General features: G+C 42.9%; 2 protein-coding genes across 2 annotated transcripts in view; one reads left to right on the top strand and one right to left on the bottom strand.

The window, feature by feature from the left end:
* The window catches only part of IL7R (interleukin 7 receptor), a 16590-nt gene extending 6645 nt beyond the window's left edge, over positions 1-9945 (top strand). The window contains exons 2-8 of the mRNA XM_010018551.1: positions 511-649; positions 1983-2137; positions 3739-3893; positions 4958-5135; positions 5979-6069; positions 7922-7997; positions 9442-9945. Of these exons, the coding sequence (XP_010016853.1) occupies positions 511-649; positions 1983-2137; positions 3739-3893; positions 4958-5135; positions 5979-6069; positions 7922-7997; positions 9442-9945 (1298 nt within the window). The remainder of the gene's footprint in view (positions 1-510; positions 650-1982; positions 2138-3738; positions 3894-4957; positions 5136-5978; positions 6070-7921; positions 7998-9441) is intronic.
* A 9496-nt stretch (positions 9946-19441) lies between these two features.
* Positions 19442-23310, bottom strand: CAPSL (calcyphosine-like). The gene is made up of 3 exons (XM_010018550.1): positions 23137-23310; positions 21975-22184; positions 19442-19575 (listed from the first exon to the last, which is right to left on the bottom strand). Exons 1-3 carry the CDS (start codon positions 23299-23301, stop codon positions 19474-19476), a joined length of 477 nt encoding a protein of 158 aa, XP_010016852.1. The 5' UTR covers positions 23302-23310; the 3' UTR covers positions 19442-19473.
* Between the last annotated feature and the right edge of the window lie 399 nt (positions 23311-23709).

The raw sequence follows: 23709 nt of genomic DNA on the forward strand, positions 1-23709 counted from the left end.
TGCTTGGTATAAAGTTTGTCCATAACTTTTAAAACAAGAACTCCCCTCTCCCTGACTCAAACTTAGGAGGAATTAAACTGCAGAGCAGACAGTGTATTTTCTCTGTTTTGCATTTGGCATTGTGACTCTTTCACAAATGTTTCCAGGTTGATACCAGCATCCCTCTTTATTCATAGTTAATGGAAAAAAATAGACAAGGGATGTCTCACATGATCTAGCAGTCTGCGACAGTGTAGGGTTTTTGTAGTTCACAGACTGATGGTGCAGAACGTACCTTTGTGCGTGGTAAGTAAATGGGCTTCACCAGCAAGCACATAGAGTAACCTTGAAACGGGCAAGTGGCTTTTAATTCCATTTTGAAAAAGCTTTCTTTGCTTTTTTATAAAACAGGTACGTTGATCCTCTTCCTTTCAGGGAATCACGTAAAGAAGCAACCTCTTCTACAATGGTTCTGCAAATCAAATACACTCATGTATTTGCTTCTGTAATAGCCTGCTCATCTCTCTTTAGGGACTTTCGGAGATGACGAACCAGACAATTTAGACATTGAATGCTTCAGCCAGCTGGAATTTAAGGATTCCTATAGCAGCCTGACCTGCAATTTTACCGAGCTGCCTCCTCACAACACTAACTATACCCTGGCCCTGTGGTAAGTGCTGCCAGTCCATCCTTTGGTAAACTTCTAGGAAACTAAATGCTATGCGCCAGTGTGTCACATTGCCATATGGTGGGTAACTGGAGCAGCAAAGCCAGACAAACGTCTGTATAAGACTGTTTTACCAAGTTTGAATACTATGTTGAACAAAGAAGAAGAATTTAGTGACACAGAACATAGCTGCCTAGTAAGAAAAGAAAATAGCTGGAAGGGTCTGTAAAGGGCATTATAACATCTCCAATAGTCCCGATCTTGCCTTTGGTGCTCTGGAACACCTCTAATGATGGATGTATCCCAGAATGAACTGAGAACATTTTTTCGTAAAGTTAAATGGTATTTTAAAAAAACTCAAAACTTGCTTTACGAATTGGGAAGTAAAAATGTCTTTGGAAGAGGCAGATCCTTTCCACAGAAAATTCTTTGGCAAGAAGGCTGATTTTCCACTGCAGGGAAAATGCGTTTATCTAGTGTAAGCAAAAATTAAGCAATTACCTTCACACACAGAGACATGCACAAAACACACTAGAATGAGTATACAGAAACCCAACAGTTACTAAACACATCAGTTGTCTCCACTTTTCACTGAGGTCTTGAAACTCTTTTCCACCTTTATGTTTAAACTGAGGCACCTAGCTGAAGAAGGTCAGGTTTTGTTTCTCTAGCATACTTCTGCTTTTCCCTTTGCCTGTTCTTCCTGATACTGAAAGATCCACAGCATCCAGCATCAGATGTGATTTTTGTTTATCTTGCTATTCTAATTGCTACTAATTTTTTCCCACCTAATTAGAATTCTTCTATTTTCATAAGATTCATTCTGGATTTTGACCGAAATTTTGTGACAGTCCTCAAACATGGGTATCACACAGATGGAGGAATACACAGATGTAATTCTGACTCTGAAACTGTAACATATGACTCCTTAATGACCTGGCTGACTGTTGACCCTGTATTTGCTACCACTTCAATAAGAAAATTCTCTTTATCTTCATTGAGCGTCTAAACCTACTGTGCCATATTTAACAGAAGCAGCAGTAAGATGATTTTTAAAGATACAAAGGTTTTTAATACACACATCTCCAATTTCATAATTGCATCTTCCTGAGAAGCTCCAGGACTCTTTCTGTGACTCACGTATTTTGATCATTGTGCTCAAAGACCACAACTAAAAACACTATTGATCTTTTAAACCCCTTCTTTGTATGACTTTTTTTTTTATTTCACATGGAATCTCACTTCAGTTACTGTGAAATGAGTAACCAGGTTTCATCCCTTACTATGTTATAGTAAGACTGAGAAGAAATTAACGTTGTGTCATTTTGGCCAACAGTACCAAGGAAGACAGCAATTATGTGTGCTTCAACATGGAGAAACAAGAAGATGTGTATTTCTTACAATTCACTGATATACTCTCAAATAAATACATTTGCATGGACTCTGAGATAAAGAGAAGGGTCTGCAGGAGTCTGGTGGTAACTGACATTGGTAAGACACTTAACATTTTGGATGTTTTTAAGATATAGATGTTACTGAGAAAAAAAATAGCCCAGCTCAAAGCCTAAGCATCAATCTGGATAACACAGGGTCAGTATAAAGTAGTGTCCTAGCATGTCATAGAGCTTCAACTGGGATGTGGCAGAGTGTGGTGCTCCCTTTGCTTCAAAGCCAAATATGATTAACTTCCATTCAAAATATACAGCTGAATTTTGGCTTGTCGTAACACTCTGCTGAGGTCTAGACATAGATCAAGTAATGCACATGCATGAAGCAGATGCTCATGAGTGTGGATGAACTGTCAAGCAGGGACATTTTATTCGTGTCTCACTGGGGAATGTGCAGTTTCAGGCCTGACTACCTCATGTATAGCATGAGCTCAGCACCACAGGGACCGCAAAGCTGCAAGAGCTCACTTTTTCACACCTTGCTCCTTGATGGAGCCTGTTGTCTGAACAAGGTGCTCAGGCGTCCTGCAGCACAGAAGAGACACTGAGAGCCCATGAATGGGCTCATCAAAGCCACGATGGGGACCTGCCTGAGGCAAGAAATAGGGAACTCGGGGGAAGAGGGGCTTTTGAGGACTTATCCCTCTTGGAAACTGGTCTCATTGAGGGCTGCAGAGAAGCCCATGTAGGTAGCTCTGTTCTGCTCTAGTGCCACATTGCTTTATTTTTGTCAATAGGCACTGTGACATTCCTCTTTTATGAAACGTTTTGCCCCAGTCCAATAGTTTTGTAATAATATTACATTACCTCTCAGTTTATGTGCTATCTCTGGCAGTCTTTCCTCTGGAAACTGTGGTTCTGCATTAAAGGATAACGTATATGGGCGTTGCAGAAGGATTTGGCATAATTTCTGGTTATATGTATTTTCCTGAGAGGAGAGAGGTGTGGGTTCACTGTTCCTGTGAGAGCTGATACACTTTACATGGCACATTCAGGAAACCTCAGTGACACAGACACAGATCCCTGCAGACCTGTCACATCCAGCTCAGGCACAGCTTGGGGAGTGTCCTGAGGGCTGCGTTTTGGACTGTCAAGTCCAAAAAATACCATACATACTTGCACAGATGGTCGTTTGACAGTCTCCTGCAGACAGGTCAGGTGTGGGTTCATAGTAAGGGCCACAGGCCCCTTTTCTATATGTCATATTTTGTCCCACCGCCCTGACAGCCACAGGCAGCTGTACCCATACCCAGTTTGCTCGCTAATGCCTTCCTCTCAGAGCAGTGATGAGTTCTGCCATGGGGTCTCCATCTCAGAGCACTGGCTATAGGGACTGAATTTCTGGTCAGTGCTCAGAAATTGCAGTCCAAGACTAAATGTCACATCCCTAGGAAGCACTGTCCCTGCCAGTCATACTGCTGATCCAGCAGGTCAAAAGCAAACCCCTTCCAGGACCAAGGTGCAAGGGTGAGCTGGGGCTCAGCATGAGGCTCCACCAGCTCAGGCCAGCCCTCACTGAAGATAGGTCACCATGCAGGGGCTGTAACCTGAAGAGGACACTTTTTTTCCTACTTTTTACAGCCTGTTTGTTTTGTAGTAAGATTATTTTACTCCTGTTACATCCTTGTTTGTTCTCATTTGCAGTCAAGCCTGAAGTACCATTCGATGTAAACATCACATACCAAAAGGAAGCAAATGAGTATCTTATTCATTACAGTACACCACACTCATGGAAGAAATACTTAAGCGACAAATTAATACATCAAATAGCCTATCGTCAGGAAAAAGGTTCTTGGCGGGTAAGTGATGATGTATTGTTGAGCTTACACTAATTTCTGAAATTACAAGTTCTCAGAAATACCAGTGTCATGCAAAAAACCTGCATTTCTATGGTTCTCCAGCTGGAATCTTGGAGAGATACAATATTTGGCATGTGGAATATACATCAGTCAAAACAATTCCAGACTGGGAGCACCCATGTCTGTCAGACACTTTTCTGGCCTAACGAAGTTTCATTCATTCAGGCTTTGCAGTGGGAAGAGAAGACATAATGTAACAAACCACCCTAAGGTTTGGATGCCTTGCTCTTTGCTATTGTGGTTTTGCTGTCATTTTCTGTGCTCGTCACTCAGTAAATCGTATGACCCCTTTTCTGACTTAGCAACAGCTTCTTTGTGTCCCTTTTCCACTGGGCCTCTCCCAGCTTCATGTGCAGCCCCGCAGCTCTCCCACACTCAGACCATGTTTCAGGCTGCGGCTCCCTGTGATCTGGATCTGGATTGGGCTTCCCAGATGCTGGGACCTCTGTGTCCCCTGACCCAAGAGCAGCCAAGCAAATACAAGTCCAGATGTTTGAAAGCATGGAATATACCTGTTTTTTACAGGGGGAACACAGGAGAATGGGAACGAGAAAAAGAGAAGGATTCAGGCAACCAAATACATTGACATAAAGAGCACCAGAGCTGCACTTCTTTCAGCTTCTTTCCTGTAGCTGCTCTTTCAGAAGTTGTCTTTTTATGCTGCACAAATGTATCTTTTCCCCCTTTCTCTTTTGAGCCTTGCCAGGGAAGCATGTGTTTCCCGCTGCAGTGCTGGCAGTAGCAAAGCACTGTTAGTTAGTACTTCCAGCTGCTTTCCAAAGTGCTTTTACCCATTGTTTATTTCTTTTCTTGATACTGTCTGGACTAACTCTCTGTTCAACTAGACTGACACCTCGATGACCAGCTGTATAACAACTAGAGACAGAGAGCAAGTAGATCACTACCACAGGGATGCAACTGATCTTGCATGTTTTGCTGAAAATCAAAGATGCTTTGCCTGTGTCTTCCAGAAAAATAATAGGGTTTTTTTTTTCTGTGTTTAGACAATCGAGTCACCATACCTTCAAGTAAAATTACTGGGGAAAAACCTTGAAAGTGATGCATCATATGAGGTGAAAGTACGTTCGCAGCCCAACAGAGTTTACTTTAAGGGAACGTGGAGCGAATGGAGCACTTCCAAGAGCTTCAGGACCACAAGGGAGCAACGCTCAGCAGGGAGTTGTAAGGGCAGAAACCACTTTGGTCCACCTGGAAGAAAGCAGATCTAGGGGCTCTCTGCTCCCTGGCCAGCCCCAGCAGCAGCAGGGATGAGCATGGGGAGGGATGAGCCCAGGGCCACTGCAGGGCTCAACCCTCACAGGCACGGGGCACCCCAGAGGAGATGACCCAGAGACCAGCTGTATCACTCTGCCTGGGGCTGACTCTCCATGTGAATTAAATCTCACTCATGAGCAATACGATCAGATGAACTGCTGCCATAAGGGCTCGAGGGGGGTGCAAACGGAGGTGAAGTCTGACTCATTCCACCTCTTGGCATGCAGGAAGAAGGACCAGCTTGCACTGAGAATTTTACTTAAGGCACAGAGTGGCGAATCGCAACCCATTTCAAGGCCCTGGATTTGTGTGTGAACAAATATCATCACAAATATGATAAGGGTTAAAATCTCATCATTGTGCTTGTAAACATGAATAACTCTCCTGGTCCTTGGAGTCCCTTCAGTCTCCAAGGGCACCTTGCCAATACGTGTGTTAGAAGTCACTTCAGTGCTGCTGTAAGGATGTGTCAAGTGGTGGCTTCAACACACTGGAGGTGATAGCACTTTGAGCTGCTCTAGTCCAGCCTTGGAACGCAGGCTGGAGCTCAGCCAAGTGCTGATACTCTGGCAGTCTACTCTTTCCTCCTTCAGAAAGGCAGGAGAAATGTACCACTACACAGTCCAATGAGACGCAGGCGCAGTGCTTGGCATTAATTCCTGACTTATTGTCTGAACAACATTACAAGTTACTGTTGCTTAAAGGTGAGGCATTTATACTCGTTGGCTGATGTTCTTTCTTTTTCTTTAGACAGCAGCATGGTCGTGGTTATAGTTTCCATCCTGGGATTCATGCTGTCCATTGTCATGATTGTCCTGATTGTAACTTTTTGGGAAAACAGGTAATCTAAGTCCCCTTATATCAGAAAAAATGTTGGAAGCCAATCCTGTTCTGACAGTCTTATTACTCTCCCTGTTATGCTTGCTATATTACGGACTGTGCTCTTTCCATCTCTCGACTTCTACGTCAAGCCAAAGGCAGGCAAAGTGTAGAAGTGGATAGTACCAGAGAGGGTGTTGGCAGGCAGATGCCTGCCCCTTTTAGGGGACTTTAGTCTTTTAGCGTACTTCAGTCTTGGGCTTGAAACACTGGGACCTTTGGGGAGCTGAAGTTACCATAAATCCCGAAAAGAAACCTGCAGATTTTAATAAAGTCCCAAGAGGTGTGGAAACAGTCTCCCAGGGAGATTGCCTCTTTCCTTTTCGTAGGCTCAGTCAGCAGGGTACTTGCTCTGCAGCACTTGCAGAAGCAGCATCACAGAACTCTTTGCAAAAAGGGTTTGATGGTGTCAGCCAGCTGTCCAGATACATGGTGAAACCAGGCTCTACATCCCCCACCAAAGCAGCCACGGCAGAAATGGGACTGGAGACACAGTAATTACACAGGCAGTCCATTGTTTTGGGTTTTCTTCATATATCAGCTATACAGCAGTAGACAGCTGTAAATATATTTTAAAATACATGGCTGCATATAAATATAGAATAGTTAATGACAGACTAGAGACAACGAACGCATACATGGGTAATCTGCTGAAGCCAGAATCTGAAGTGAAAAAAGTCCCAAGTTTAGCCATAGGAAATTAACCTCTTGCAAGACAGAAAGCCCAGGGCTGTTGGGTGATATTCAGAGCAGCTATCTATGACATCCAGCTCCACTGACTTCCAGAGAGATGGCTGCATGTGAGCTGCTTTTTGGGCACAGCACTTGAGTTGTACTAACTCCTGAATCACACTCAGGATTGCTTGGGAATGTGCTAGTTGGCCCTGCTCGAACCATGCCAAGAACAATTTTAACAACTAAACATTTTAGACACTGGACTTATCTGCCAGGGAACACTCCCTTGGTCCTGTTTTATTTGCAAGTATATATATGGCTTCAGATTTATAGCTCTTGCTTTTTAATATTGCTGAGCTCCTGCAGTTCTTTAACTTTGCTAGGAGATCTGTGAAAGTGCTAAAAAAACAGGTGAAACTTTCTGAACACAGAGATTTCCCTTTTAAAAAGAAGAAGGTTTTATGAATGTGCATATATATTGCCATATACAGACACATAAGAAAAACCCAAAAATACATTCATTTACATCTGTAGGCATATTACTGTAACACTGAATGTCAGTCAGGCAATATTCTCTGGGTGCTTCATAGCAGAGGCTTTCCAGCAGTACAACATGAGAACTTTGATAACTGAGGTAGTAAAAATGACACCTGTGGGACAAGACTACAATACAGATACCAGAAGCACAGATAGCTAGCCACGGAGTGGGACAATATGCAGATCTTTGACGTAGGTAAACATGCAGAGGCAATTATCAGCAAATTTGCACTTTAACCACAGCATCTTTTTTCACTTGCAGAAATTGGTTTCACCATGCAAAACCCTGTTAACACAGCTAAATGTAAACGAGCTCTTTGCCAGCACAATTTGCTGCTGCTTTTCCAGTACTTGAAGTGTTTTCCTTTAACTGTGACACTTTGTTCACTCAAGAAAACAATGACTGTGCAGTGACCTTTATAACTCCTCTTCTCCTGCCTTTTTTTATTCTGAAACTTCTCTGTTGTTTTTCTGGGTAATTACAGTCAGCCCTAAGGCTTTGTGAGAATTAATACAAATGATGAAATATGAATCTCTGATATCTGAACATATCCCTCTTTTGCTGCTGTTGAACCCCTTTTTGTCCACTGTTGCTGCTTCAGGATCAAGCCTGCTGTGTGGCCAAATCTTCCTGATCATAAAAAAACACTGGAGCAGTTATGCAAGAAGCCAAAAAATGTATGTACTTCCATTGTTGTTTTCACTGGTGTACAGACTACTGTGAACAAACCTATCACTCACAAGAGAGAGTACGTGCAGTTGCTACATGGTCTGAGATATCATTCTGAAATTACTTCTACATTTCACTGAAGAGACCCCACATTTGCACAGGCAGATGCTAGTCAGGTGTACGGAAATAACAGACAATTCAACTAGTGCATGAGCTTTGACTTGTGAGAAAAGTCGAAGAGAGCTGGAGAACCTGATATATGAAGAAACGATGAAGGAATTGAGTTTGTTTATAGAAAAAAAGGATTCTCAGGGTCAGGACTAATAATTACAACTTTCCAATACTTAAAGTGTAGGTAGGGAGATGGTGGAGGTACTCTCGCCACAAGGCTGCATGGTAACAGGACCAGAGGCAACAGGCTCCTGTGTCGTTTCAGGGCAAACTTCATCTGGATATAATGAAAAAATCTTTCTCCATGAGAACAACTAAACTTTGTGTAGGCTGCCCAGAGAAAAGGCAGGGTTCAAGAGTAGGGTGACAGGGATCTGGATAACCTAGTCCAGGTCCTGCTACTGGCAGAAGCTTGGACCAGTTGGACTACAGAGGTCCTTTCCAACTGAGACACTTCGGTGATTCTATGAAACTGACTGTGGGGCTGCATGAGGACCCTCTGCAAATGTCCCTGGTGATGCCCATGCACCCTTACACAGCCAGCAGAGTTGCTCATGAACCACGCCGTGCATGAACTGCCCTGCCAGATAAAAGCCAGACTGACAAATACTACAAACCATAAGGTGTGGCATTAGCCTGTTGCTTTAAAAGTATGTGCCTAGTGCATTTTTTTTCACTAAGAAACTCATCAGCACTGTTCTCTCCAGTTGGTACATCATTAGCATGTTCTGCCCCAGAGACAGTTTTAGGATCCACGTGTACTTCTGCTAGTGCTTTATATTAATTTTTAAATATAACAATATTTAACAGGATGTCTAAGATGACTCTCCTACCCCTCGTGCTCCTCTGTGCAGGATTCCTAATGTGTTTCAGGAAGTCGTGGCAAACTTTTACTTCCTTCACTGCTAAATTAGGAAGGTAAAACTGAAAGGAACTGCCTGGGTTGGCATTCCTTCCTGTGAGATGGCAGGTGTGCAAATAGATGTGTGGCTCAGAGAAGGTTCTGAAACACGAGTTCCCACCACATTGCATAGAGCATAAAACACTCTTCAGTGGTGCTGCTTGCAGGAGGACAGTGGACAGGTACAGATTAATATGGAAAAGGATTTTAAGTCACCCGACACTTTATTCTTTGCTAACCTATTGTTTAACCTGTTCAAGTTTACCTTCAGAGTTAAAGAAATAATAAATACCCTACCAAAAAAATGAATTATCAAAGTACCTTTTCTTTTAGGCTAATACCCACTGTTAACTAACCATGCTGTTCCCTTTGCCATGCAGAATTTTGATATAAGCTTTAACCCAGAGAGCTTTGGTTATGTTCATATTCATAAAGTGGACGGTATTCGAGCAAAAGCTGAACTGGAAAATTTTCTGCAGCCACCAACTGCTCCAGAGACAAACCTTCCAGAAAAAATTAGGAGCAGATCAGACCTGAAGATGATCCCTGCAGTGACAGACAAAAGCAACTTAAACCTGTCTGTGACTTATGGAGGAATCTGGCCAGCTGAAGCCCTCCACAGACTCCTGGGCACCAGCCAGTTTGCAGTCACTGAAGGAGGTGGTGACTCCAGCACATACGATGTGTGCCACAGCAATGGGGTGACCTTGTGCCATGGTGGTTTCAACCTTTCCTCTGCTCCTACCCCAGATCCCTCTAGCCAGCCTGGACCAGAGCCCCTAAATGGTGACACCATATCTCAGATGCTACCTACCAGTGAAACAAGGCCACCAAACAACGAGGAAGCCTATGTCACGATGTCTAGCTTCTACAAAGTTCAGTAAACCTTACAGGAATGACAGCATACCTTTTTTTTTCCTAACACAAGCAGGACACTGAAGCTTTCTGGTTTGTTTTCCTGCATCCTGTGAGTTCCCATCTCTGCAACATAATGCTCGCAGTGCTTCAAAGTACCTGCAAGGAAGTTGGTTCTCCCATGTTTCGGTGATAAGTCACCCAACTTCAGCTCTCAGTATGACATTAGCAATCTCCACTGCTGCAGAAATTAAATTCAATTCAACCTGACTTTAATCTTCAGATCTGATTAATTGAGAGCAATGACGCTGCATTCCTAGCTGAGGATCACACCAGGTATTCTAAAAGATGATGAACTCCTGTTAACCTCTTGGTTGCAGAGTTAAGGTTTTATTAATATCCAAGCAAGAAATACGGCAACAAATTCAAGCTAAATAGAATCCAATTGCTTTCAAACAGTGGTAGGTCAAGAACAACTCCTCTGCAGTCAGTGGAAGTCCGTGAGTTTGCAAAACACCAGCAAATGAAAATTGCTATCAAGCATTAGTTGCCTGGGGTTTCAGGAGTTTGGTCATTGCAAAGGCAGTTTGCTGAGCCCCAAGGAAAAAGGACGCATGGACTCACCTTAGAAGATGTTTCCTCAGACTGATTTTTTTTTTCTTTTCTTGAGATTAAAACAAAGCAAAAGCCTACAGCCACTACTTTTTACTGTTGATAAAGATCTGCCCCAGAGCCAGTTTTAGGATCCAAAGGTACATCTGCTAGTGCTTTATATTAAAGATCTTCAGCATTTCGTGTACTAGCAATTTTTAGTTAAGAAAACAAAACAAAATCAATGAAAAGCAAAGTCTCATCTCTTCCTGTAAACTAAATCTGGGCTGTAAAATACATGATGTTGTCTTTCTCTGCAGCTCTTGTGCAAGCATTAGTGCAGCATGTAGGTATTTGCCAGGGCAGAAGGGCTGAGTGAACCGTGTTTGCTTACTAGTGATATTTCCAATGGCTGTGGCTGCATGAGAATACTTTGAATTTGGCCAGGTAATGTCATGCAACAGTGCAACAGTGACCCAGGAAGATGGATGGATGGATCCTGCCAGTGATCATAAGACTTACAGTTTTTAGAAGTACCTTGTAAATTGCCTGGAGATAGCGTTTTATTATCCTTTTTATTTTTAATTTTTCTTCTGTGTTATGATGGTGGAAGGCATCCTGCCCCTTCCTACTCACCTTTCCTTGGACTCTGTGCCCAGCTCTGATGGGTTCCTCTTGTGCTGCCATGCAGAGATGGCTGAGCCACTTGACAGTCCCTCTGGGATGCTGCACGTTGCGGAGCACATGCTTGGAGATAAAGCTGCTACAGCCACATGGTTGCATGACAGCCAAGCAGTGTGGCCATGGGAAATCCAAGCTGCTTTGCTGCACTTTGGGTCTGGGATTCACCTCACTGTGCAGTCTCAGTTCCTCCAGCTGCTTAAAACTGTCATTTACTGAAATGTATTCGCATTCCCAGAGTCTGAGGGTAAAAGAGTCCTCTGTCTTCGTCAGAGCTGCTCGAATTTGTTCTGACTGGTAATAATTACTGAGATTATTACAGAAAAGCTGTATTTGAAGTAGCCTGCTGGAGAAAAACAGCACTCCCAAGACAGCACTCCACCTTCTCCACTTCAATCCAACACCAAGGGAATCTTCAAACAGGGACAACCTTGTCGTCCATGTGTGCAAAGGGGATGAGCATTTGGCTCAAGGCATTCCAGTGACATTTTACAGAATGGTTTTTATTGCTGTTCCTCACTGAATGGAGCATGATTGTTGCAGTAGAAAAAATGAAAAGCCCTGAACATTCATTTGCTTCATAATGCTTGTATATCCTTTTAAAAAAAGCTGCTGGTAATGCTCACACTGTGCTGCCTTGCACAGTGCAATTGTAGATGCAGACAGAAATTGTGCTGCAGAGATTTCTTCTTCCAGTAACATGGTGACAAACAAAAAGGGGATAGAGGAAGAAGCAAAAGCACGTCAGAAAATATCCTGTACAGTGTGTGCTATGCTTGTTGCAATTTTATAGCCATTAGCATAGATTTGATGGATATATACAGATATAACCACTTGTAGATTTATTTTGGGAAAAAAGAAATGCAAATATGCTCCAAAGCACGAAGCACCACAAGCTCTTCAGGTCCATGGCCAGCTTTTGCATGCATACGTGAAGATACAGCCAAAGCTACGTCTTAACACTTCACTGGGTCAGGACCAAGTAGCTTCCCGATTCTACAAGACAGTTTCATAGCTGTTCCCTAATTCCCATCTGTCTCAATGTCCACACAGGGACGTCCACTCAGCTCTCACATGCTCCCTGCACCTTCTTTAGTTCAGCATAATGTTCCTGCTCCACACTTTCTGCCTTTCATGCTATACTCATCTGCACACACACAGAGAGGATGGTGACTCTGGTTTGCATGTATCGGCTCTATGACACCATGCCTGGAGCTGCCGGCTCCTCTCTGCACGCACCCATCAGGCTTCACCACCTCTTCTGTGCTTATGGTACGACACAACTGCTGCCCTGTCTGCGCTTCTACCCCCTAACTATGCACAGCTCATTTGCACTATGTAAACATCCCCTAGCAGCACACAAACGCTAATCTGTGAAATAAAATAAGTCTTTTGTCAGTTATAACACTGAGTCATAGTCTAATTTTAATGATGTTGAAAAACGTTGATTACCTCTCAAGGCGATAATTGTCCCCTGCTGAATTTATTAGTTTGTTTACCTCCTCTTGTGCACATTCATTAGACGAGCAGATAAAGCACACCGAAATGCTGTATGTGTGTCAGTGAGGAGGCAGAAGACCAGCTAAGCCTGGGGAGGCAGGGGAACTTTATGCCAGGGCAAAGGGATGGTTAAGTGCATGTGATGTGCAGTGAGGTCTGTGCCATGAAATAAACAGTGAAGGGTTGGTCCCCCTGCTGCCACAGGGACATGTGGCTGAATTTGAGTCAGTTTTAGGCAGGAACAAGCTGACCATGAAGCCATCCCCTCTTGCAGCAAGGGACCCGGCGATGCTGACAGGGTATTTCTGCAGAGCAGGAGTTCATCCCCTTCTAGGTTTCTTAACAAAAGTGTTTATTGATTCGAGGTCTGGTATTTACACACCAATATTGCAGTGCTGCAGCCCTGGGGGGGGAACAGCAGCAGGTTTTTAGTCAATATGCTTCTTGCTTGAGCTAGTTATCTCTTTGGTTGTGATTTTCTGAAGCTACCCTTTAAAATCAGCTAAAATGTAGCATAAAGGAGGTTTATCATCTCTGTGAGGAATTACCTTGGGGTCAAACAGTTCCTGTCATAATGAAGCCTACCAAATTAGCACTCCCGTGTGTAACAGGACATTGGCAAAGCAAATGTAATGTACAGACACACAGGAAAACCCTAATGATGCCAGGAAACGCAATTGCTAATATGTACCGATGCTCCCGTCCCCTTTCCCACCGGCAGCTCTACGGTTCGGTAACGCGGGGTGCTCCTTGGCTTGCAAGCGCCACCTGCTGAATGAAGCTACGGGTCAGAGTCCGGCGCTGACACAGTCGCTGTTGTCACCAAACCATCCAGCTCTGAGAACGGTGATCAGACGGGAACGGGCGAAAAACACTCAAACCCGCAACGAGCTAAGCAGTGTTTCACTTCTTTATGGTCTCTGGTCCCAGAAAAGTTGGGGCTAATGGAAGCAAAAGTCAGAGTTTCCTGGATTTCTTCATCATTAAAATGAAGTAGGCATCACTGTCCACAGAAGCACTAACTCCAGCGTAGTAGTTCAAAAATTCATCTTTTGTAACCTAAGGATGAGAAAAACAGTGTTTGTGATGTGTGATGGCTCTATGTCCCGAAGCAGTATGTTTCTGTAACACCGCCTTGCATTTTGCAAATAATTCTATCTCATCTTCCAGAGAAAGTCTGATTCTTTGGTCAGACTGCCCTAATCTGACATTAGGAAGTGTTTTATTTTCCTAATCTGACATTAGGAAGTGTTCCTGCAAGAAGCTCTCACACAGCATTAGGTCCGATGACACTGAAGTTAATGGATTGCACTTCTTGCACTGGGAGACAAAGCTGTTGTTATGTCCTGAAAAATGAATGTAAGAAAAGTTATTGCTAAATATTGACAGCATAATTTAGGTGTCACGATGACATCAGATTAGTCCAGCGTTAGCACTATCACCAAACAAATGTAAGAAGCTCCAGAAGTTAGTCAAGCAACAAAAAATAAGAAACAAAGCAGAAATGTATCGATGGAAATGTCTAAAGGAATAAATCTATGCCACAGATCCAGAGCTTCTTAAAAGCAATGTGCCATTGTTTCCCAGAAAAATGTATGTGAGATAAAAAAAAAAAAAAAAGAAAAAGAAAAAAATCAGAAAATATTGAATGATAAAGTATCAGTTAAAAGTAAAATATAAAAAAACTACATTGCAGATTTTGGTAAAAATATCATGTCTCCAGTGAAAAAGAACAGATTTAGCTCAAGAAAATAAACACTGCTCACATTTTACCACAAGCTCTGCTTTTCCACTGAAAACCAGGCTTTATTTAACTTTCACAAAACATTGTATTCCTTTCTTTGTCACTTTTCCTACATGTCAAGACATTCAACAAAGTCTGGATCCCATCCCCATTCTCCAGCTGCAGCTCCCGTTGGGATCAATGCCAACATTGTAAGCATGGAGGAAGCCTCGGTCCAGGTTTCCAGGGACAGTGCTGCTGTACCTGGGGTCCACTGCAAACCAGTGAGCTGAAGCTTTTGCATCCTGCAGTGCTCCCACCTCCTGCAGCCGCTGTTGGCGTCAGAGCTCAAGAGGTGCTAGAGCCAAAACACTCGCCTTGCAATCACGGGGACTTCAAACTCAGCAGTGGGGGTGGGCTGTTTCAATTACTGAGGCTGCTCTCAGCTACCTGAGGACTTGGCATTAAGTACAGCCCTCTGGGAATCCTGCTTTCTGCTCACTCACCCCTTCCTCCCGAGCTGGCTGTAAGAAAGGATTTCCGGAGAAGCAGGAGGGGGTTTAATCATGATGAAAGTCACAGACAGTGGGCAGCTGCCGACAGCAGCAGATTGCTGTTACTGTTACCTGTTTTACAGGGGAAAACTGAGTGTGCTGCTGCCACTGATGCTCCCAATGTGGAAAACACGAGCTGGGAGGCAAAAATAGCCAAAATCTCAGCTGGTGACAGTGGAGCCATGAGCCCAGCTCTGGGATGGCAAAGCTCTGCTCTGCCAATGCAGCTGAAGAGGCTTGCGGCAGTATTGTGTAAAAGCTGCTATGTAAAGGCAAGTTGGCTTTTGTACAGCACTGTGTCCAGGTGGTTTCACCTGCAAAAACCTCAGGTACTTCCATCTGCCTCTACCAAGATAGCTTTGTGCCAGGAGACCAGTGAATCAGGTCACTGAATATGCCCTGTGGTCTAATTTCAAGAATATATGCCAGTGAGTGGGGCTTGCATAAAAACTCACTTGCTTGAACCAGAAATTTATGCTGCAAGAGCAAGCATGAGCCAAACAATTTTGGACCATATCAAGCCAAAAAAATCTCCCTTCCAGGACAAAAACATGAAGCCACAAAAAGCACACTGGGCAAACACAAAATGCAGTAAAGGATGCTGCAGGAGTGTTGCCTTTCCCTGCGGAACACACCAGATGGAGAGGCTGTCCCGCATGTCCCCACCACATCCCTTCTGCTTGTGGAGGATGTCACAGAGGTGCTCTGATGGCTCAGGTGGAGGTAGGGAGGGGGGTGCAGAGTCTGAGGGGAAGTATAAGACAGCCTTTTCCCTTTATGAGGGACCACAGGGCTCACCAGCACTTCTGGACCAAGCTTCGGTGCTGCCTAGTGGAGCAGGCAGCCTCTGCCCTGACAAGGTGCTGTGCCATGGGGCAGGATGGGGCTCAAGGTGCAGGCAAAGTCTTTGCCTCTGCTATTGGCCCACAGCCTTGCAGACTCTGATGCTCCTATGGTTTGTGCCATCCTGTTTAGCATCTGTGGCACAATCAGAAAGAAGAAATAGTGCTTTGAAAATGAAGCACCAGCCAAGATCTGAAAATCTTGATGCTAGCACCAGATACGAATGCGTGCATTGCCACCTACCTCCTAGTATCTGCGTGCGCTCTGCAACCACAGACTGGCAGGACAGACTGCGTTACCGTGTATCTCCAGCATCTGCTGGGTCTGTAACCAGCACACAGCAGCCTGCAGCTGAACATGGGCGTTTGAGCTTCATTTTTTGCTCTCCCAGGTCACAGTGCAGCAGCCCCAGCAGACAGGTGAAGTGCTAAAGGGTGGCTTGGGGCATCTGCTCTTAGGCATGGTATTCCTCCATGTCTGATCCAAATCCCTATAACTTGCCATTAATCTCTGCAAAGTGCTTCTGCTGAATCTCAGGTGAGTGTGGCATTATGGCTATACACCTCCTAGAAGAGCTTTACCTACCTAGTAGACGATGCAATGAGCATGTTTGTTACATGAATTTGCACATATATTAATCAAATGTCATTTCTTGCAGCACAGGTTCCAGTTTGTGTTCTATGGCATCTGATTGCAAGCAATCACGTGTTATTCTTTCCCAGAGTCTTTGTTTTTCCTGAAAGTCTTCTACCTTTTCTGTAGGTACAAGTTTTCACTCAGATTGTTCCCACAGCAGTAACAGGAAACTGCCAATGACTTCAAATGAATCTGAAAACAGCCCTTGGAAACATGCTCTGTGCAAATTCTGAAATCACTGAATTGTGAAAAATGTCCTCCTGATGCTGAGCAACCTATCCAGCACGGCATGAGATCCACACGCAGGCAAATCCAAGGAGCCAGGAGCCGCTCTAAGGGCACTGAGGTACATCAGCTGCAGCTCTCATGTGTACACCCAGCATTGAGCCCTCCCACTAGGAACAGAGCGTTTGAGCTCTCCCAGCTTGTGTCCTTTATGTCCCCCCACAAAACCCTCTTAGCCAAGCTCAGTGCAGAAATCTCATCCTGGAGCACAGAGCTCTCCTCAGTCACAGGCTCACAGGAGCTGGTGACAAAACTTCCACTGGTTTTAAGAAACCACAGTTGCTGCCAGTACCACTCCTCCTTTCTGAAAAGCTGAACTGCATTTGGGATTAAGTAAAATCAGGAAGTATTAGCACTGAAAAGACAAACTGGTTGCAGTTACACAGATTAAACCTTCCACTGCACTTGATTATCAGCAAAACAGATCACTGTGAGGTCTGAATACATGAGGCTGCATGTCAGAAGAAAATGGTGTTTTTGTTTTGTGATTCCCACAGTCTATTCACATTATTTTATTTTTATTTGAAACACAGAAGACAGATAACATGACACCCTGTTGCGGATGCAATTAATACATGAGAAATAAATGGATTCTACTCAGGCTGCCACGACATGTACAGCCTCTATTTAATAGTGAGTTTGTTTTTCATAGAGGGTGTGTTGGCAATTCAGTAGCATTGCAGTAAGTAAAGGCTCCTCTTATGATCTATGACAATCATGAAGAGACTCCAACAGCTTCCAGTGTCAGCCAGTATGCAGGCTTCTGGAGGCTTACAGATCAAAGAAAATAATTGAGTTTCCACAGCCATTACTAGGGAATTTCAAGCAGCTATTGCTCATACTGAGATCATGGCTAGACAATAAAAACAGAGTTTGCACAGGAACAAAGCAGAAAGCACTCAGGACTTCAGTGTTTGAATTGTTTGCAACCCAGGCTAAGTAAGAGCTGAGACTTCATCAGTCCAGCTCTTCTGAAAATTCAGCTTATAAGCCTATATTCCTTGTAGCTGGTTACCAGCTTGAAATGGAGCAAATCCTGCTGTACATGAGCCATTTACTCCTTGCTACAGCAGCAGCATTTCAGTCTGGGAGAGCAGCATGATGCAAGAGAAGCATAAAGAAGAAGACAAAAGGAAAAGGAATGAGAGCAGGAATAACTGGACAGTGCCCACCCACACCCCTTTCTTTTTTCTTTTTTTTTTCTTTTTTCTTTCTCCTTTTTTTTTTTTTTTTAATTTGTACACCATTTCCCCTCTCTTTATGGGGAAAGGACAGAAGGTATCAGAGATTAGACAGCCTCATTTGTGTGACCTGGGGAGCAGGTTCCCATCTTTTTTTCAGCATCAGAACCAGAAGATGACAAGACAAGAAAGTTACAGATTCTTATTTTCCCAGAAAGTTCCCTGAAGTCATAGCTTGGTCATAAACCATTGTAAATACAAAAAGTAGTAAGCAGTTTTCAGTGTAGGTGTGTAAAGACATCAGCTATCAGACCAGCAGATGTTCCAGGAACAGTGAGAATTAAATACTGTAACACATGAATGCCCTTTAAAGAGAAGTCTTAGCGAGATGATCTCACAGCACAAAAAGAAAGAAATCAAAATGGGGAAAAAAGCTATAAGCAAGCCCACAGAGGTTTGAGACAGGCATACACAGGAAAGATGCCCTTGTGCAGAGCTGTAAACCAGGGAGAAACCAGGGCTTTAAAGAACGTTTTGCAGTAATTCTGGTCCATGTCTCCACTCGATTTGTTTCTCTCTCCAGCCTCCTGGCACTGGGAACTCACATTTTGCCATATGAAGACAGGTTGGGAAAGCGGGGCTGTTCAGCCTGGAGAAGAGAAGCTGCGTGGAGACCTCAGAGTAGCCTTTCAATATCTGAAGGGGGCCTATAAGGATGCTGGGGAGGGACTCTTCATTAGGGACTGTAGTGGTAGGGCAAGGGGTAATGGGTTCAGACTTAAACAGGGGAAGTTCAGGTCAGATATAAGGAGGAAGTTCTTTACTGTGAGGGTGGTGAGGCACTGGAATGGGCTGCCTAAAGAAGTGATAAAGGCTCCATCCCTGGCAGTGTTCAAGGCCAGGTTGGACAGAGCCTTGGGTGACATGGTCTAGTGTGAGGTGTCCCTGCCCATGGCAGGGGGGTTGGAACTAGATGATCTTAAGGTCCTTTCCAACCCAAACCATTCTGTGATTCTATGTTCCCAGCAGTGAGCTGAGCAGTTGCTCCAACACACAAGTGAGACACAAGAAGCCAAGAGATGCTGCAGTACTACAGGTGAGAGGACTGGGACCCTCCCAGGACAGGCTTCCTCACATTTCTAACAGTCTGCCCCAGACCACCTCCCTTCCAGAATATTTTGCTTTCTATCTGTTATATCCTCTGTCAAACAGAGCTCTATGTAACACTGGAGGAGGGGATATTCAGGAGCCACAAGGACCTACTGCAGATGTCTGAGAAGAAAGGATTGGCTAGTCTCAGAAAAGAAAAGCCATGTCAGAAATGCAGGGAGAAAAGGGACAGATCTACAGAGTAGCTGGATGACAGATCTGCTCTCTGATTATGCTCCAATCCCCTGAGGCTGAGCCTATCGAAGCATCTGGGAATTATTTCTGCAGATTGTCTGTAATTGGCACAGTTACTGGAAGCTGCTATTATGGAAAATGAGCCTGTTGTTGTGCATAAACTTAATCATGGGAACCTACAAAAGGGGGAAGTAAAGACTTGCTCCTTTAATCATATGATCATAGTTTCCAAGCGTTCTTCATCATGATGATAAAATAGACATCTGTGTCTATTGAAGCGCTCACTCCTGCATAGTAGTTCATGAATTCTTCTGTTGTGACCTGAGACAGAAGGATTTAAAATAAGAAAATGAACCTTTATTTTTTTTTAATGTTGTAAGCCAAAACCACACATTAAGAACTCTAAATGAAACTTAACATCTGCTATTTCATGTTATTAGTGAAAAGGAATCCACGAGAAAGAATGAAGCCACTGAAAATTTGATAAAGTTCATTTCTTTGCTAGAAATAAGAGCTCTCGTCCTCCAAGAGCACTTGGATGGAAATGAAATATGTAGAGTTGAACTAATGTTACCAGGAACTGAAGTGAACTGAAGTTAAAATCAGTGCTACCCTGGAAGACTGATGTACATTTTTTTCCAAGGATGCTATGCTCTGGTTCTTTGCATTATAATTGTTAAAAGTGAATGGGATTTTGGTGCAACCCAGTGACAGTTAGGAGCTTTATATCCATTCACTAGAGAAAATGCTGTTGCTCTAAACAGCTCTTACTCAAAGAAGCAAACATTCTTTCAAATACCCACACATTTTGAACATCTTTCACCAGCATTTTGAGGTTGAATTAGTTTTAAAATGACCATTAAAAAAATACAATAAGAATCAGATTAGCAGAAACAAACAGTGCATGTCTTTTGTGATGGCCTAACTCTTGAGGTCATTCTTTGAATAAACATCACATAGAAAAATATTTGCTTCTATTGCACTGCACGTTTGAGAGCTAAGTGAAACACAACAATGGGGACAAGTGAACACTGTAGACTGTCCTGTCATCAGGAACTGATTACAAGTTTCACTGACTCTGTCTGTTTCAGAGGCACCCAGCAAGATCACAGTGAAAAGGCCTTTAACAGCAGAGGCTTAGCCTTGAGGCATTTCTGCTAAAAACATTTTAGGCTTTCAGCTCATACCAATGTCATTAATGACATCTGATTCAGACACAGAAAAGTCACAGTCAATTCTCAGCAGAAAATGCAATTGTGTAAGCGAACGTCAGGATTGCTGAACGAAAAGTGAGTGCTCAGAGTAATTTTTCTGTAAGCTCAAACACTGCAGCGTGTATGAGGTACAAGGCACTTAACTTGTGAAGGATCATTTTGGGGACCCATTTAATGTGTTCACTTATAGCACAAAAAGCAGGAAGATTGTGCTTAAGGTTTGCTGGATGTCACCACTGCTGAAGAGAAGGAAGGGAACAACTCTCACAACTGATACCTCTGAGGATGAAACTACAGAAAAAGGGATGAAATTCAGCTCTAGCAAGTGCAAAGTCATTCCCAAGGGAAATACAAATCATCACCTCCCTACAAACAGAATGTTGGAAACAAAGCAAGTGGAAGATTTGAGTGTAGCAACCAGCCTTTAGACAGGTGGGAGTCACTAGTGTAGTGCAACCATGAAAACCCAGGTGTAACTTCAGAAGTGCAAAGTTATAAATGCACACTAATAAATAAAGGCAAAATCCTTTTGCCTGTGTAGGCACTTACTGACTGCGTTCAAGCCACCTCTCAAGTGCCTTTTTGAAAACATAAGAGGCTTGATTTATTTACTTTTTTTTATCTGTCATCATAAGAAATTTTCCACTTATTTAGTCACCTTTGTGGATTTTCACTGTTTCCGTGTCCTTCTCCAAGTGTCAGGCCAAGAAATAGACAAAGTGCTCATGAAACTTTATCTAATTTGTTATTATGAACATCATGAGACCTAGAATATCACCATGTGAACAGCAATGATCCACAATTTCTCTGAGCTGCTTAGGCATGTGTAAGTTCAGACCAAAGATGTTTGGAAACACATAACAAGAGAAAACAAAGCCTGCTTGGCTCAGTGATAGTTATAAAGCAGATGCAGTCCATTACAGAAGGTGACCAGGTTTTACATCTGCACTGGGGAGGCAAGGCAAAGAGCAGGAAGGTCTATGAGCCCAGCACATGGCTGCTGGCAGCCTCTCCAATCCCACCCTCCCTCCAATTCTCTCTGGATAAATTTGTCTCTATTATGGACTAATTTCCAAGTCAAGTGTCTCAGTAATCACACACTGGAGAAGTGTTAACTGTGAAATATACCACATATTAGGGAACCTGCTTTTGAACTGGATCCTAAGAAGCGAAAAACTCTCTAATGCATGTGGATCTTGAAAATCAGCAGTCATGTGGGTTAGTCTGAAGATACACTTAAAGTAACCTATGAAAGTAGAGCATTAAGGCAACAAGCATGTAAATGCAATCTCATGTCTATTCTTGCACCTCCTGCAGAGTCCCTTTGCCTCTGAATGCTTAAGCAAGCTGCACAACTAGTCCCACACAGAGAGTAGGCATCCATTTTACAGTCCTCCATAAATGTGACACAAATGCCTGTTTGGTACTTCAATCACTCACATTTAATAAGTCAAACGCTGAGTCAGGTGGTGATTTCATGGCTTGACATTTGGTGTTTTCACTTACCTTCCCATCTTTGTCATATGGTGAATCAAAATTATCCAGAAAGGCCCTAAAAACTTGATCTTCTGTCCAGTCTCCATTCTGGTATTTAGGATGATGCTTTGCATTATACACCCCCCGTAAGTCTTCAATTGTTACGACACCATCTCCAGTCTTATCTAACTTCCTAAATGCCTGCATGATGATCTCTTTTCTTGCATTTGACATGGGAGGCTGTGAAGAAATATTAACAGAATCATTTAATTTCTGCCAACTACTTGACCAGTTCCAAATTCAAGCAACTGCTATTGTTAATAGTAAACCTATTTCAGGGCACTTAGACAACAAATGGCTGACAGTTTACACTGTCCATGAGCTAGGAAGGGCAATATATCACCAAAAAAACAGTGTGATCAAATCTATTTACTATCAATGTGATAATAAATGGACAGTAAGAGAGAAAATGCTAACTAGAACACTTTTCTACACATTTTAAATATTTCTAACAAGAAATTACTTATTACTCTAAGTACTGATTATTCTAGTTCTAAATTGATTAGACTTAAGCAGAGCGAAGAGGGTCCAACCAAAATCGTTCACTCTGTGGTTGATTAGGGAAAGCCATTACTGGATTAGTTGATTTTATAAGGAAACACATCATAAAATTACAGAACAAGTGAGATTAATGGGCTGAACCACATAGGTACCTGGACTGTAATATAGGAATTGAGATATCTAAATCATGTCAGCAATCCATTAAAAAATTAACCATTTATTTGCAACTCTTCCATTCTACTCTGCTCTGCTCTGCTCTGTTCTGTTCTGCTGTGCTGTGTTCTGTTCTGTTCTGTTCTGTTCTCTTCTGTTCTCTTCTGTTCTGTTCTCTTCTGTTTTGTTTTTTTCTTCTTTTCTATTTATGGGGAGCCTTACGTATTTCCAGTAAATGCAGAGACATTAGTTTCTGAGCTCTCTCATCCAGAGGTGTTGTTTAGGCTGATTTTCTCCTTTAGGATTTTTAGATGGAAATAGAATATTCTAACTTCTCAGGAGTTACTGACTTTTTCAATAGAGCTATAGACTTTGCTAGTTACTAAGGTGAACAAATTGCTGTGTTTTGTGTTTGACTAATGACAAACCAATGCTTTTCTCCATCTAATGCAGTAGAAACATAAATTCCCAGACTTACTCTCAGTGTAACAAGAAATTCATCAAAATCAATTGTTCCACTGCCATCTTTATCAAATATCCGGAAAATCTCTTGTGCTTCTTCCTTGTCTATCATCACAGCATAATCATTTAATCCTTTCACAAACTCTTTGAAATCAAGGGTCCTGCTGTTGTCATCATCCATAATCCTAAACACTCTGTGGAAAATGTGCAAATTGAGGAGAATGCTTAGGAAAACTTGGAGAATGCTGTAGTGGTTTAGCACAGTGACAGCGCACAGAGAATCCTTCCTGAGGTAACATTTTCCCCACAGTCTGCTGATGAAAAAAGAAACCAACCAACAAATAAAAACCCAAAGCAAAACAAAACACCAAAAAACACAACAACCACCAAAAAAGAACCCCCCCAAAAAACACCAGAAAAACAAAAGGAGGGGAGAGAGTGCCAAAAAAACCCAACACAATGGCAGCAAAGATGACTTCCTTAGGCTGAGTGTCTGAATATTACACAGCCGAAGTGAGGTGAAGGCTGCCTTAACTGAAGGAGTCTTCCTATTATAGGAATTTATTATGTATTTGTATTTTTTATATAT

The sequence above is a fragment of the Nestor notabilis genome, unplaced genomic scaffold (assembly GCF_000696875.1).
Source record: "Nestor notabilis isolate BGI_N333 unplaced genomic scaffold, ASM69687v1 scaffold7577, whole genome shotgun sequence".
Lineage (NCBI taxonomy): Eukaryota > Metazoa > Chordata > Aves > Psittaciformes > Psittacidae > Nestor > Nestor notabilis.